The sequence below is a fragment of the Panonychus citri genome, unplaced genomic scaffold, assembly GCF_014898815.1.
Source record: "Panonychus citri isolate SS breed McGregor unplaced genomic scaffold, ASM1489881v1 Contig00140, whole genome shotgun sequence".
Classification (NCBI taxonomy): Eukaryota; Metazoa; Arthropoda; class Arachnida; order Trombidiformes; family Tetranychidae; genus Panonychus; species Panonychus citri.
In genome coordinates this window covers 2,347,042-2,362,838 of record NW_026515545.1, presented here as the reverse complement: position 1 = coordinate 2,362,838, position 15,797 = coordinate 2,347,042, and the positions used below count along the sequence as shown (strand labels likewise).

The window sequence follows — 15,797 nt, the reverse complement described above, 5'->3', positions numbered from 1 at the left end:
CTCTGGTGATGATTATGTTTCCATCGACAATTAACTTTGTCTCCAATCAATTTAATCGAATTTAATTTGATTACTAATTCTCTCTAATTGATAAACTTGATTTGTGTTAATCTTTTAATCTTCAATTTTGTTTCCATCAAAAAGATAAACAATGTTTTTCACCTTCGCTGTTTATTCAATCATATTTGCCATTGGAACAGAAGTTGATTCCTTTTCTCCATCTTCATCTTTATCTCCTTCAACTATAACCTCAACATCACCTTTGACATCTAATTATGTGACACTTTCATCATCACCAACAACTGAATCAACAGTTAAATCGTCGCCAATTAAGACAACCTTTAATTATCCAAGTTCATCTTCGGGTATTTCCAGTGGATCTCCATCGACAGCCTATTCTAAGCCCAATACCTTGACCATTGACCTGAGGTCAACAAGTGATTTATTTAGTAGACCAGATGATTCAAATTATCGATCACCTTCAATCCGACCAGATCTTGACCGAGGGTCAAGTCAGGTAAGTGGTCAAGCTTTTCATCCTCCCTAAGAATCTTCAATCTTGGACTCGTGAAATTTTCATGTTTACATTGGTGATTTTCCATGAGAAACAATTAAATTTGATTAGTTTAATTTGGTTTACAGGAAGAGTTTATTGCTCGAATCATGAATAGCCTCAGGGTCCGAGAAAAAAGTGTAAACAATCAAGAAAATGTTAGCAATTAAAACAAACGACAATCAAGACCATTTTTCACAGGAAGTGAATTCTAATCATTAATTATAAGCGAAAACAATATCAACAATTAGAGTTGACAATTAATTTGCTTTAAGATGAGTTTTTTTTTACTGTTAATAAATTAATTCAGTTTCAAGTAACTTAATTTAGTTCACAATTCAGAACCAATTAATTGAGTAAAAATTAATTTCTCATGATTAAGTTTCCAATGAAAATTATTATTTTCAACAATATTATTATTGAATTAAACCTGATTGACAATAGATTAATTTGATTGCAATCAAATTGTTTGAAGGTTAAATTGTTAACCATAACTACTAAATCAATGTATTAATATTAATAATAATATAAACACATCAAGGTTAACTAATTGTTTACAATATGAGGATCAGATTAGTTAGTTGATTTAAATTTATCCAAATGATTTTTTTTTGCATAATGAAAACTTTTGTTGATTGTTTCAATTTTTCACCAACTAATCCATTGAAATCATCTTTTGTTTCAACAATTAACAAATCAAATCAACAATTGAATAGGATGGTGGCCTTACCGATGAATTTGGTACAACCGAATCAAGTAGATCAACAATTAACAATTACACCTCATCAATGGCCGCCGTTTATCAAGAGGAACCCGAAAATTTGTTCACCTCATCAAGTCCTTCAGGTAAAACTTTTTGTCTTCTCGTTAATTGTCCAGTTAATTAACTGGTCAAGACCTTGAGGTTTTCCTTTCAATTGTTTTTTTTAAATGGACACAAAGGGATAATCAAAACAATAAACACTCAGTTAATCAATCAGTTAATTTAGGTAGAAATTGATGTAAATTGTTGTTGATTGTTGATTGTTGTAAATTGTCATCACAAATGAGGAAAAAGTAAACAAATGAATGAGAAAATTGTAATTAATTGTTAATATAATTAATATGTGTTTCTCTCTTATGGTGTTTGATTGTTTAATTGAATGAAGGAAGTTGATTGTAACAATCAACACAATTATAAAATAATATAAAAGGTAAACATTGTTGATTAATTAGAAAATTTTGTCCAACATTTTTCTCAGTTAATTAAATGAGTAAAAATTTAATTAACTCTCAATGATGGTGGTCAGTTGTTGTCTCTTCCTTGATCCGTTATAATTACAATTGTGATTAAATGGGATTAACTTGATTGTTATAATTGTTTTTTATTTCTTCTCCATCATCTCTAATTAAGGAATTATTGTAATAGTATGTGAATTGTTTAATCACAATCAATTAATTGTGAGTAAACTTTTTTCCTTTCTATTACAATTGAAATGGTTAAAGGAAAAAACAAATTGTCCATCAACTGGTTTCGTAGTAATTAAGATGATTGATGTTTAATTAAGATTTTACTCTTTACTATTTAGCTGATTAAATCATTGGAAAGGTTAATTGTACAGACACAATCAAGGATAAACATCTAACTTGACATTATAAACAAATGATTATCTTGATTGAGAGAGAGACCAGATTATCGTTCATTGTTCATTCAACAATTAGTTAATCAAATTGTTTTTTGTTTCCTTTCACAGGTTCATTGACAATCACTTCATCTGGATTACAATCAGCTAATCATGAGATCTGTGATTTCTGTATTTACGAGGGTGAAGGTAACTTTACGAGTTATGGTTATCCGTTACCATATCGATCAAATCTTAATTGTTCATACCGAATCCAACGAGTGGCCGATGAAGATAATGCCGATTATTGTGAACTTGATCTGATATTTCACGATTTTGATGTTCCAATATCGTCAATAGCGGGTGTCACTTCAGGTCCAGATTCGATTGCATCTGATTGTAATGAAGATTATTTAATTGTAACTGGACGGAGATTTTGTGGTAACCAATGGAAAGGTCGATCTGAGGTTATTCCTTTTGCCGCAGGTCAAAAAGAGGTTACCTTTAATTTTATTTCAAATGAACGGGTTTCAGGTCGTGGATTTTGGGTTGAGGTTAAAAAGCGACCTGGTTCTTGTTACGAGAAAAAGGCAATGAGATCATGTGAAGAGCGATATTCAGATTCTGAGTTTTATATCACCAGTCCTCAGTTCCCATCGGGATATCCGAATGATGCTGATTGTACTTATCATATACGAAGATCTGACCAATCAGTTTGTGGATTAGAATTTAAATTTCTTCATTTTGATCTAGAACAAAGTGAAAGTTGTTCTTATGATTATCTTTCGATTGATGGTCAACGTTTTTGTGGTACTTTATCACCTCACACAGTTAAACAGGTCAAATTTGACGAAGATCAGAAAGTTTTAATCTTCCACAGTGATAAGCAAATTCCCCGATCAGGATTCCATCTATTGGTTCGGCAACTTCGAAAATGTGGCCCTTCCCAATCTCTTCCACCGCCGCCCAATTGTAACATTTGTACCGATGAAAAATCTGGAATATTGGTCAGTTACGGTTATCCAAATCCCTATCGAAACAATTTACTCTGTTCTTACACAATAGAAAAGTCCAATTCCGAAATGTGTGCCGTCGAATTTAAATTCGATGATTTTGACCTAGTTCCATCTAAAGATTGTTCTGAAGATTATCTAACACTCGGTGGATCGAAACAATGTGGATCAACTCTTTATGCTACCAAACGTATACTCGAATTTGGTCCAAACAATACCGTTGAAATGACCTTTAGAACCGATGGTAGTTCTCATTCAAGAGGATTCTCAGCATCGTATCGTCAATTACCCTGTTCCTCTTCCGGTTCATCTCCAACCGCCTCATCGTCAACAACACCAGCTCGAGACATAACACCTCTTCCCGCTAAAGATAAACCGACGACAACTCGATCAATTTATTGTGATCGATACTTTTCAGAGAAAAATTTTCTCCTCCAAAGTTACAATTACTCTTCCAACTATTTGAACAATTTAGATTGTACCTTAACGGTTCATCGAAACACATCAAAAGTTTGTTACCTTGAATTGACCTTCCTAATGTTTGACGTTGAAGCTTCACCTCAGTGTCAATTTGATTATCTAGAGATAAATAATGTACGACTTTGTGGTACATTACAACGAGAAACAACTAGAACTTACATATTCGAGGGAATTGAGAAAATAATAAAATTCCATTCAGATAATTCATCAAATCGAGGTGGTTACCTAATCAAGGCTGAACAATTAGAGTGCCATGGTGATGCTATCATACGAAACATGTCCGATAATCAAGTCAACTCGAATGCTCTGATTCCCGATCATCCATTACCCTGTGATGCTGTTATTACCGATTCGACCTTTGAAATAATCAGTCCACTTTATCCGTCACCTTATCCTGGATCATCTAATTGTGTTTACAGTGTTCATAAAGTTGATCCTCGAATTTGTCGACTGGAAGTCACTTATTACGATTTTGAACTACAAGGAGTAAATTCTCATGGTTATTGTTCAGCAGATTATCTTGATTTCAATGGTATCCGAATGTGTGGAACTGTTACTAAAGCTTCAGTTCGTAATTATTATTTTCCAGAATCAACGTTTTCCATTCGCTTTCATGCCGATCCATCGTTATCAGGGCGAGGTTTCCGGCTCGGAGTGAAACAATCAGAGTGTATTGAACCCGCTAATGAACAGAAACCACCTCAACCCTCAACAACCCTGATCACAACACCATCTCCAGCCCCATCAACACCCTTGGCTTCAACCACCCAACGAGTTCAAACCCACCAATGTGATCAAGTAATTAAATCAGGATTTGTTGAGATTCTTAGTCCTGGTTGGCCGGCTAATTATCCTCCATCAACTCGATGTCAATACACTATAATTAAACGAAACGATATTGGGCCAATTTGTCAATTAGAGGTTAATGTAATCAACTTTGAACTTGATCAAACAATCAACTGTCAAGGTGATTATCTTGACTTTGAACGTGAAATAATTTGTGGGTCAATACCAAGTAAAACAATTAAATATTTCCCATTTGAGAGGCCAGAGTTTATAATCAAATTTCAAAGCGATGCCTTGGACACTGTATCTTCCCGTCGTGGTTTCTTACTTCAAATCCGTCAACGTGAGTGTGTCGATGGATTCAGCGTTAGTCCAACAAGATTACCGACAACACCATCGATTTTACCAGAAACAACATCTCACCAACAACAACAACCACAAGTAGCTGATAAAAAGCGACTCGAATATTGTGGATCAATTGTTCGAGGTCATAAATTTGAACTTAAAAGTCCATTATTTCCAGCACCGTACGAGGCAGGATTAGATTGTCCTTATACCGTTAGACGATCTCACCCCAATATTTGTTACCTTGACCTATTTTTCCTTGACTTTGAACTACAAGATGCTAAAGATTGTAAATATGATTATCTTTCAATTGCTGGTAAAAAGTATTGTGGTTTAGTTAAACCAGGAGCAATTCAAAGTTATCCATTTGAAAATCAGAATGAAATATCAATTATATTTCATTCTGATCGAACCAGTTCAGGTCGAGGTTTTTACATTCGTGGTTCTCAACGTGAATGTGATCCAATTACTTCGACCGTGAACACTTCGAACTACGAACCATCGTCAGTAACCTCAACAACCTCGACACCCTCAACTTCACCGGCCAGTAGTCGATCCAATGGAACGATAATTAATCAGATTAATCATTTACCTCATTTATCGGCAACTCCATCAATTTGTGAATTTTGTTTCGCAAGTAAAGATGGTGAAGTAAAAAGCTACGATCATCCTGATCTTTATCCTGCTAATTTAGATTGTAATTATCGAATCACTGGATTACCTGGACATTGTGCTGTTTATCTTAAATTTGACATTTTCGACATTGAAGAGCCACGAAACGGTCAATGTATCGATGATTATCTGGAAATTGATGGTAACCGATATTGTGGTAATCAACTTGATCGAGCTCAGAGTAAGTTGAAACAATTAACAATCTCGAGAATGCTGAAGAAAGGGAGAGAGTGATAATTTAGAACAAATTTTGATGATTTTTTATTTTCTCTTTTTCCAGAATTACTTGATTTCCATGGTAAACCTCGTGAAATAGTCTTGAAATTTCACAGTAACGAATTTATTTCCGGCCAAGGATTCAGAATCTCTTATGCACAAATTGCTTGTAATAATATCGGTGTTAATCAAACGCCATTAAATATACCAGATAAACCAATTCCTCAACTTATCACTGATTCATCACCGATTTCTGTTATTGAATCTAATGATAAAATTTCATCATCGGTGGCAATTGGAGTTGAGAGTCCATCAAATCGACGAGTTCCTTGTGACCTGGTAGTTTTTGACACTCGATTCGAAGTGTCAACACCAGGATATCCTTACGTTTATCCAAACAATGCTGATTGTCTTTTCTCAATTCGTCGAGCGAATTATAATATCTGCAAATTGCGACTTGAATTCGTTGATTTTGATGTTTCACCGTCGCCCAATTGTGGTACTGATCATCTTGACATTGAAGGAGAACGTCTTTGTGGAATTGTACCAAATAACACCATAAGTAAGTCAATTGATTCTCTCGATTATTTTAATCCATTTAAATGCTTAAAAATTGCTTTAATTCATTTTTTTAGGAGAATTCGATTTCCACAATTATAAGATTGCTCTTAGATTCCGTTCGGGTGACCAGGGATCTCGTCGTGGTTTCTTCATTCGAGGCCAACAGATCGAATGTTATGATCACAATAAGTCGCCTCCTTATCCATCAAATTCTGCTGATTTTCCATCCTATTCACAATTTGATATTCGAAATCCAACAAAACATCACAATAATAATCAACCATCATCTTCGATTAATTATCAATCCAATAATCCATTTACTTCATCATCATCTCCTCTCTCACCGAGTCACAATTATCCATCCTCATTAAATTATCCACCATCATCGGGATCTCATGGTTTGTATCCTCCGCCTCCATCACACCAAGCAAGACAAACTTCATCAGTTACAGGGACAATTAAGGTTATCGATCCAAGTGATACAAATTCAAGTTTAACTCAATCATCAATTAATCACCAACAAGAAGAAATTGATTCTCAACAAATACCAGTCCAACAATTTAGCTCTTTCACTTCCTATTCATCGCCAAGCGTTTGCGACAAGACAATAACTGAAAGTTTCTTTGAAATTCAATCAACTAATTACCCACAAAGGTTTGTAGCCAATTGATTATTGAGAAAAATTCTGATTAACTTTCCACTCTAATTGAATGAACAGATATCTCCCTGGAAGCAAATGTTCAATGATAATTAAAAAAGCGAATCCATCAGTTTGTCATTTAGACTTAATGTTTATCCACTTCGACATTGGTTCGGGTTCTTGTTCAAATGATTATCTCTCGATTGATGGTGAACGACTTTGTGGTTCAATTCCTGGTGGAACAGTTAAAACATTTACTTTCGATCTTCCCGAAAAGTTCATCTTTTTCCGTGGAGACATTGGTCAAGGTGTTGGTTTCAATGTTCGAGGTCGTCAAGTTGAATGTGGCCCAAATATCGGTCAAACTACGACGACATCTCTCAATCGAGCACCAGTTTTGAGTTTTAAACCATCAACTCGATCATCAAGTGACCAAAGTTCCCCACTATTATTATCATTATCATCTTCAAAATTATCACCTTACGATAGAGATGAGTATTCATCAAATTTACCCTTTTGCGATCGCATTTTTACAACGGAAAGTTTCACACTGACCAGTCCAAATCATCCAGCCAATTATCCCAATAATCTTTACTGTCAATACACAATTCGTCGGCCAAGTTCAAGTGTTTGCGCGATCGATGTAACTTTCGTCAATTTTGACCTGGAAGAATCGCCAATCTGCTCAAATGATTACCTGGAAATCGATGGATCAAAGATTTGCGGTCTTTTACCTCCGCATCATAAAAGTAGGAATTATTTTCATCCCTCACTGATTATCTTCATTAACGAATTTAATTATACACTTTTGATAATATTCTCCACCTTTACTTTTTCTCCGTTGATTCAGGACGATATAATTACTTCAATGGCCACGACAAGGAGAAGACAATCATCTTTAGGACAGATTCACAGATCGCTAAAAGCGGATTCTCATTAAAAGTTGTCCAAGTGACCGGATGTTCACAAGCAGGTTTGTTCTCTTTTTTTCTTCCTCTTCCTCTTCTTCTTTTACCTAAATAATATAAATAATCATCAAGAATAACAATTAACGATTCTTTGTTTAAATGTTTATTTCAATTCTTTCCAATAATAATAACAGACTCATCTCAGCTTGACCATCGTCCAAAAAGTAAATCCCAATGTAATGAATGTATGAAAGATTTGCTTGGACAGATAACAAGTGATAATTATCCAAATAATTATGGAAATGATGTCGATTGTAATTACCGAATCGCCTCCGCTGGGTCACAATACTGTAAGGTATTAGTTTACATTCGGGATATGGACATTGAGGAGACCGAAGCTTGTGACAAAGATTATCTGTTTTTAGATGGACAAAGAGTTTGTAATACAAATTATAAGCCGAAACCAAGTTAGTATATGAAAGAAGTAAAATTTTTACTGGTTGACCTTTCAACTCTTGCAAGGGAAAAACTGGACCAAAGAAAGAGGGAAAAAAAGATCACTAATCTCTCTCTTTCTCTCTCTCTCTTTTGTTAAACTCTTTTCTTTGTTACAGTGACCATCTATTTCCCAGAATATGGACCAAGAGAGATAACTTTTAGTTTCCACAGCGACTCTAAAGGAACCGGAAGAGGTTTTTTCATCGACTATATGCAACAATCTTGTTCGACCTCTTCACCTTCACTATCGCCATCAACTATGTCTAAATCTCACTTTTATCCTACTAATCATATAGCGAAAGCTGTAATTGAGGAAATTGTTGAGACCAAAGTTGCTGTTCTTGACCATAGACCCGATCCGATAAATCATCAATCAGTTTCTGCCAAAGATACAATTTATGTTGGTGAATCGTCACCATCATCCTCATCCTCATCATCTCCATCTTTAACAAAGAAATCATCTTAAATACTCAATATCTATCCTTAGAGAGAGATTTAATCATTTAAATTAATATTTGTAATACTTAATTGAAAACCTTTTAACACAATCAATTTTAATTGTAAGGTCAAACTTTCTGATTCTTTTAGCAATTTAGTTCTCACTTTGGAAATACTAAAAATACTGTAAATAGTTTTGTTCGTGATCATAAAAATAAAGGAATCACAGTTAAAATAATCAAGAGAATTTTCTTAACAATCAATTGATTGGGAAACAATTTAGAAAATTTAACAGCCTTTGGGAGATTAAATTGTTCAAATTGTTACAACAATCAGTTGACCAACAGAAAAACTTACCCTTTGATGGTCAGTATATTTTTCCACCAGAGACAAAGACGATTCCATGGTCAAGATCATTCTCTTGGTTCGATAACTTCTCCTGAATAACTTGAGAGAAACTCGAACTAACCTGAAGAAATAAATTCCGTTAGAATACTGGAAATAAACATTGGAATTACCTGAGAATATCAATTTGAAAGTTGAACAATCGGATTGAGGATGAAGCTGAAAACGAATCACTAATATTTTAATCTCGTTTCCGTTTCCCTTTATTTTTTTTTGGCAAATCGGCTCTTAGAACATTTGAAATGAAAACATGATGAACTGATTCACATGAAAATCGATAACTTTGAATTGAATGATTGAATTGAGTTGTTGAAACAGGCCGGGACGAGTGCAATATCATGGATCGAAGGGATAATATTGACACAAGTCTAGACCTGCTTCAGAGTGACGATGGTGACCAAGTGAACACACCCGACGGATCTTTGGAACTGAGGGAGAAACAAAAAGTCACTTTTCCTTTATTCGGACTCTCTAAAAGTGAGAGAGTCTGAGGGAGAGAAACAAACCAATGAGAGCATCTGCTTGAATTCGAAGACAACAAAACATCTCATCTTCTTACATCCTTCGGTTTCGGACACTGTCGGACAATTTAGAATAACAGAGAGAGAGAGAGAGAGAGAGAGAGAGAAAAGGAGGGAGAGGGAGAGAACATTTGAGAGAGAGAATGAGAGAGTGAGAGAACTTACCTACCTAGAGAAAAGGTGAAAGGTAACAAGATGAGGAAGAAAAAGGAGACCATCTGCTTCTTTTATTCTCTTATATATTTTTCTTTTCTTTTCTCTTGGACAAAGTATCATCAAGGTAGAAAAAGAGTAAGAAAAATGCCCAAAGCATCTGTCCGAATGAAAAGAATAAAAATGAGAGAGAAAAAAACGAAAGAGAACAAAATTGAAATGGTTAAAAGTTCTTTTCTCTTTACCTTTATTTTATTTTTCTTCTTCTTCTTTATTCGTATTGGGCAGATGGTAAGAGTGGACCTTAAACTGGACAATGTGGATTATCTGCTTTTCTTGCAAAATCCATGGGCTTGGTATCGACCATGGATCAAGTAGATCAACAATTACACCTCATCAATGGCCGATGTTTATCAAGGGAACCTGAAAATTTGTTCACCTCATCAAGTCCTTCAGGTAAAACTTTTTGTCTTCTCATTAATTGTCCAGTTAATTAACTGGTCAAGACCTTGAGGTTTTCCTTTCAATTGTTACTTTTTTAAATGGACACAAAGAGATAATCGATCAGAAAATCTTATATATAAATTATCATCTCAACTTAGGAAAAGACAAACCAGAATAAAATTTGCATATGATTAGTTGATTTGATTCAATTGATTGTTGGAAATTAAATTTTAATTAATAATCTGATTGATTGGTTATAGTCTAGATTGTTAAAGTTGATTGGAAATTGGGAAGATTGATTTTCAATTCATTGATTAGCAGGGATTCTGATATAATCAAATCAACGATTATATCAGAATTATTTGTTGGAAATGAATTCCAATTAAGTAATAAATCATTCAGATTATCGGAATCACTTTTTTTTAATAGAAATAATCATCTCATGATGTAATTATCGTTTCATTGATGGTCATCAGTTTTCAACTGGTCAACTCTTTGTTGTTGTCCCATCGAAATGTATTCTTGGTAACAATTGGAAGATTGAATTTCAATACACAAATTTAGTTATTCTAATGAATAACTTTTGGACCGATAAACATTTCAAAGTAATAATAAAATTTTCCACCGAATAACCAAAATAATTAACAATCATTTTGTCTCTAATCATCCGAAACATTTTGATAACTGTAATTACCTCAAGAGACAATTAAGATAAAGTCAACCAATTGTATCCATCACCTTGAAAATTAAACTTGTATCATAATAGTAATTAAAGTTCATCTCTTAAAAGTAACAACATCTATTCAAGAACTTTAATCAACTAATTACAAGATTCGATTCTATCATCATTTGCTTAATTGAAACAATTTATTAAATGAAAAGTAAATTAAATGGACTAAAACAAAAACTCGCGCTCGAAAAGTGTAACCATGGAAACGAATGTGATGTTTACATTTGATTTTCATTTCGTTTGTTTATCTTTTTGTAAGTCAAATTCAATCATCTTCTCATCAATCTCTTCATATTTAGTAAAGATAATTAAGTTAAATAATTAGCAATTGTAATGGTTGCTTCTGATTCCATAAGAGATGACCATCTAGACGAGTTACCTGATAAACATGTCGCCAGAGATTTTTACGCAAAATATGAGCCCAAAGAGGTTCTGGGAAGGTAAAAATTCATTTGTGATTATTTTTTTTTCTCTTTCTGTTTTGTTGAGAGATTTTTCTTTTTAATTCTTTTTAAATCTAATCTTTTTTTTCTCTCTCTCTCTCTTTTCTCTTATTCATGTTCTTCGGTATTCAGAGGAGTAAGTAGTACGGTAAGACGATGTGTAGAAAAAGAAACCGGAAGGGAATATGCTGCCAAGATTATCGACGTTAGTGCAGACTTAGAAGATCCCCAAGGATTAACCCTTCGACAAGCTACTTTGAGAGAGATATCAATCCTTAAATTAGTTGCTGGTCATCCATTTATAAGTAAGTATAATCTAATTACTACTTTTTTTTGTCTACTTGTAGCTCATTGAAATTCATTACTACCGAAATTTTCTTTCCTTCAGTTGAGCTTCATGATGTCTTTGAATCTTCAACTTACATTTTCTTAGTTTTCGAATTGTAAGTATCCATCAATATTTCATCATTCGTTGTTCTAAACTTTCAACTGTCTATTGATTAATATTCTCTTTTCTTTCGATGTAATTAGATGCAAAAATGGAGAACTATTTGATTACCTGACGAATGTTGTAGCCTTATCAGAGAAAAAAACCAAGTTAGTTCGAGAAATTCGTTACACCATATCATTTGGCTTTTCCATTTTAATTCAATTCTAAAAAATTTCTAATTTTTTCTTTGTTTTTGTTCATTAATCAAGAGCCATAATGAGGCAGCTTTTGGAAGCTGTTGAACATATACATAACAAGAACGTTGTTCATCGTGATTTGAAGGTTATTATTATTGCCCAATTTTTCACTTAATTTACTTCGATCTATTAATTGATATTCATTTTCTTTTCGTTTTCTTTATAGCCTGAAAATATCCTCCTTGATGATAGTTTGAACATTAAAATAACAGATTTTGGATTCGCTAAAGTGGTTGCTCCACATGAAAAACTTTATGGTAATTCAATCACATTTATTTACCTTAGTTACTAATTACTATTTTACTATAATTTTTAACTAATCAATTTTTATTACTCTTCCATTTATATTAGATCTCTGTGGAACCCCTGGTTACCTTGCACCAGAGCTTTTACGTGCTTCCATGTATGAAAATACTGAAGGTTATGGTAAAGAAGTCGATCTATGGGCTTGTGGAGTCATCATGTATACTCTTCTTGTCGGGTTTCCACCTTTTTGGCACCGAAAACAAATGATTATGCTTCGTAACATCATGGAAGGTCGATATGAATTCTGTAGTCCAGAATGGGACGATATCACTGATTTACCTAAACACCTTGTGAGTTGCGAGCTAAATTCAAATTAGTATACCGGTACAATCATTTTCGTAGATTTCGTAAACTCATCTCAAAATTTCTCTCTCCTTTTTCCACTCATCAGATCAGAAATCTTCTACAAATCAATCCTCGATTAAGACTGACCGCATCTCAAGCACTGAAACACGATTTCTTCCAAAACATGGTAACGAAAATTGTACAATTTGATTACCAATCGTTTTCTAACTCTCAATGTTTTCTTTAATTACATAGCAATTGAGAGTTGGACCTTTCGATGCCCGGAAAACCTTCCAATTAGTGATGTTGGTTGTTCGAGCCATGATAAGAATCAAACGATTAAAATACACTCCCGAACCTATGAGCATAGAGGTTGCTCGATATGACCCTTACAGAATCAAAACACTTCGAAAAGTGAGTTTTTCTAAAATTATCGAAATCTTCGATTCCCTGGTTTTAAATATTTTCTCTTTTTCTTTCAGGCTATTGATGGATGTGCCTTCCGTGTCTACAATCATTGGGTTAAACGAGGCGAAGTTCAAAATCGAGCAGCACTTTTCGAAAATAGGCCTAAACAAGATTTGAAAGCTTCTTACCAACAACCTTTTCAGGCCAAAGCCTAGTCTCTTTGCCCGAAAAGTTTTTCTCATCTTTCTCTCTCTCTTTTCCCCATAGTTTTCTCTTCATATTTCTCTTGCTCTTATCTTAACTCTGTAAATATCGATATTTCAAAATACAGGAAGTAAGAGAAAGAAAAGGAAACAATTGCAATTAATTTATCGGTTCTCCTTTTCTCAATCTCTTGGTCTTTTCATATACTCGTTAAATAGTATACACATGATGTGTCCTCTTCTTTGATGTATCATCACATAATTAAAACATCATTCTCATTGTGCAATCATTAAACGATCTCGTACCAAGTTTCGTAATTGAATAGTAAATTGTTTCACTAATTCAGTTAATCTTTCTACTGGTCAATTTTCAATCAAATTCAAATGCAAATGATTAACTTACATGTGCTATTTATGTGATAATTTACCCTCTATACTGATTGAGATGAATACCTGATACAATATCGTACGAGACCTTTGTTATTACTATTAATACAAGTGAGTGCGAGATGAGTATTAATTATAATCTCATTTCCATCTACCAATTAGTCATATTTGTAATAATATTTTTCTCTCCCATTTCAAACAATCGCTTTTTGTAGTAAACAACAATTAGTTAATTCTAATCAAGTGTAAAATTTTCTAATAGAATGTTGATCTTATCCAATGGAAATCGGTGTTACTCTAAACGTGAATATAATGATGTTAATCATGACAAATGCCAACAACAATCAACGAAATTTTCACCATTAAAGGTCAGTGATGGGAAGAGACGATCTTTGAAATGGATAATGTTCAAAATGACCCAAAGAAAATCATCGAATCGTAAAAGTGGAACAAAGAGATTCGAAAGGATTTCGTCAGGAAATTGTGATCCAATCAAAGTTTTGAATTATCCATTAACGAGGAAAACTCTGAATACAAACAACATGATCTCATGGAAATACAATCTTTTACTATCTCCAATGAATTACTAAATGAAATTCATCATCAAGCTGCTCAAGTTGTTGATCAACTTTACGATTCAGTTAAAATTGAGCAAATGAGTCAAGTGATTTGTAAATTTTACCAAAAACTTAATGAAAACTTAACTGTAAATTCATTCAGTAACCTAACCGATAATGTAGTTAATCAATTGATTAGATACATAGAGACACGATTACTTGGTCCAATGTATAATTCAATTCATGATCAGATTGTAAATGAAAATGAGCAACAAGATTTATCACTTGAAACTCATATATCAAGTCTCAATCGGATTAAATTGATTGATCTCCAATTGAAAGTCGATTTAGATAATCCGGAAATCGGAGATTTACTAGAAAAGTCAATCTCTCACCTAATCGAAATGGGATCGAAAAAATCACCGTTACAAAAATTGGATTCAATAGTTAACTGTTCCAAGACGATAATCAGAATGCTACAAATTGATTCAACTAATCATATATCAGCTGATGAACTACTTCCTGCTTTGATTTATGTGATAATCAAAGCTAATCCAGCAACGATTAAATCGGATATAAAGTTTATCGAGCAGTTTTCATACTCGAACCATTTAATGTCCGGAGAGTCGGGATATTATTTCACTAACCTTTGTTGTGCTCTGATTTTCATTGAAAATCTTGATGGTCAATCACTCAATTTACCTGGAAAAAAGTTTCTCCCAAACAATTAACTAATCTCATCTTATTAGATCTCAAAATATCAATATCATTAATCATCATTAAAACTTTTCCATTACAATGATAATACATTTAAATGAGTAATTGATTAATGATGAGTTGAACAATCAAACTGTCCTGATTAAACTAATATCTATTTGAATATTAACTTTCTAATCAATTTTTTTTTATGTTTTTTTATATTCTTATCAATTATGAGTTGTCAGTTTAATCAAATAGTTTCGTAATTGATTGTAATTGATTGTATTGTTGAGAAATATTCATTTTTAGGACGAACCTGAATTCCAATAATAATATATAATATTAAACACGAAACGGAATGGGTCACTTTTAGGTCGAGGATGAATCAAGTCCACAATTGATATTGAAGTACAATGAGTCCAATCTATTGTTTACAGATCCAATTATAGATTTTTTCTTCATCTTCTCATCTTCATCTCCATCTTCATCTTCATCTCCATCTTCATCTTCATCTTCATCTTCATCTTCCAACATGTTAATCTCCCAAAACAATCAACAATCAAGCAAAATTTATCAACACAACTTTTTGATTTCTTGTTGATGTTTACAATTCACTCAACCCTTTTGTACACATTATTATTTAATTATATTAGTAAATTGAGTTATCGTTAAACTAGATGTTAATTATGTGATCAAATGGATATTAAATCATCATTAAACAAATTGTTGATTGTAATAATAAGTAATCATTTATATATCTACAGCAATGGTCAATGAACTTTTCTTGACCATTCAAATAATTATGTCAACAGTAATATTTAAGTAACTGGTTTTTACTTCAATCTTGTAATATATTAT

At 33.2% G+C, this 15,797-nt stretch overlaps 3 protein-coding genes across 3 annotated transcripts; all 3 read left to right on the top strand.

The window, feature by feature from the left end:
* Positions 1-151: 151 nt before the first annotated feature.
* LOC128394661 (cubilin-like) lies at positions 152-8,949 on the top strand. Its single transcript, XM_053355015.1, has 9 exons — positions 152-517; positions 1,270-1,399; positions 2,287-5,631; positions 5,731-6,228; positions 6,302-6,881; positions 6,946-7,616; positions 7,718-7,840; positions 7,970-8,242; positions 8,390-8,949. Exons 1-9 carry the CDS (start codon positions 152-154, stop codon positions 8,737-8,739), a joined length of 6,336 nt encoding a protein of 2,111 aa, XP_053210990.1. The 3' UTR covers positions 8,740-8,949.
* Positions 8,950-11,205: 2,256 nt separating this feature from the next.
* On the top strand, positions 11,206-13,591 carry LOC128394674 (phosphorylase b kinase gamma catalytic chain, skeletal muscle/heart isoform-like). Its single transcript, XM_053355027.1, has 10 exons — positions 11,206-11,404; positions 11,540-11,712; positions 11,796-11,850; positions 11,939-12,004; positions 12,107-12,179; positions 12,261-12,351; positions 12,446-12,690; positions 12,792-12,872; positions 12,941-13,099; positions 13,168-13,591. Exons 1-10 carry the CDS (start codon positions 11,298-11,300, stop codon positions 13,306-13,308), a joined length of 1,191 nt encoding a protein of 396 aa, XP_053211002.1. The 5' UTR covers positions 11,206-11,297; the 3' UTR covers positions 13,309-13,591.
* A 166-nt stretch (positions 13,592-13,757) lies between these two features.
* On the top strand, positions 13,758-15,120 carry LOC128394675 (rab5 GDP/GTP exchange factor-like). Its single transcript, XM_053355028.1, has one exon. It carries the CDS (start codon positions 14,234-14,236, stop codon positions 14,969-14,971), a length of 738 nt encoding a protein of 245 aa, XP_053211003.1. The 5' UTR covers positions 13,758-14,233; the 3' UTR covers positions 14,972-15,120.
* The last annotated feature ends 677 nt before the right edge of the window (positions 15,121-15,797 follow it).

What these genes read in the sequence shown, in the direction of transcription:
- LOC128394661 (XM_053355015.1), top strand. Translation starts at nt 152, where the DNA reads ATGTTTTTCACCTTCGCTGTTTATTCAATCATATTTGCCATTGGAACA. An exon ending in GACCGGATGTTCACAAGCAG is followed by an intron (nt 7,841 to 7,969) that starts GTTTGTTCTCTT and finishes TAATAATAACAG; the next exon opens with ACTCATCTCAGCTTGACCAT. An exon ending in AAATTATAAGCCGAAACCAA is followed by an intron (nt 8,243 to 8,389) that starts GTTAGTATATGA and finishes TCTTTGTTACAG; the next exon opens with TGACCATCTATTTCCCAGAA.
- LOC128394674 (XM_053355027.1), top strand. Translation starts at nt 11,298, where the DNA reads ATGGTTGCTTCTGATTCCATAAGAGATGACCATCTAGACGAGTTACCT. An exon ending in TTATCAGAGAAAAAAACCAA is followed by an intron (nt 12,005 to 12,106) that starts GTTAGTTCGAGA and finishes TCATTAATCAAG; the next exon opens with AGCCATAATGAGGCAGCTTT. An exon ending in CTGATTTACCTAAACACCTT is followed by an intron (nt 12,691 to 12,791) that starts GTGAGTTGCGAG and finishes TCCACTCATCAG; the next exon opens with ATCAGAAATCTTCTACAAAT.
- LOC128394675 (XM_053355028.1), top strand. Translation starts at nt 14,234, where the DNA reads ATGGAAATACAATCTTTTACTATCTCCAATGAATTACTAAATGAAATT.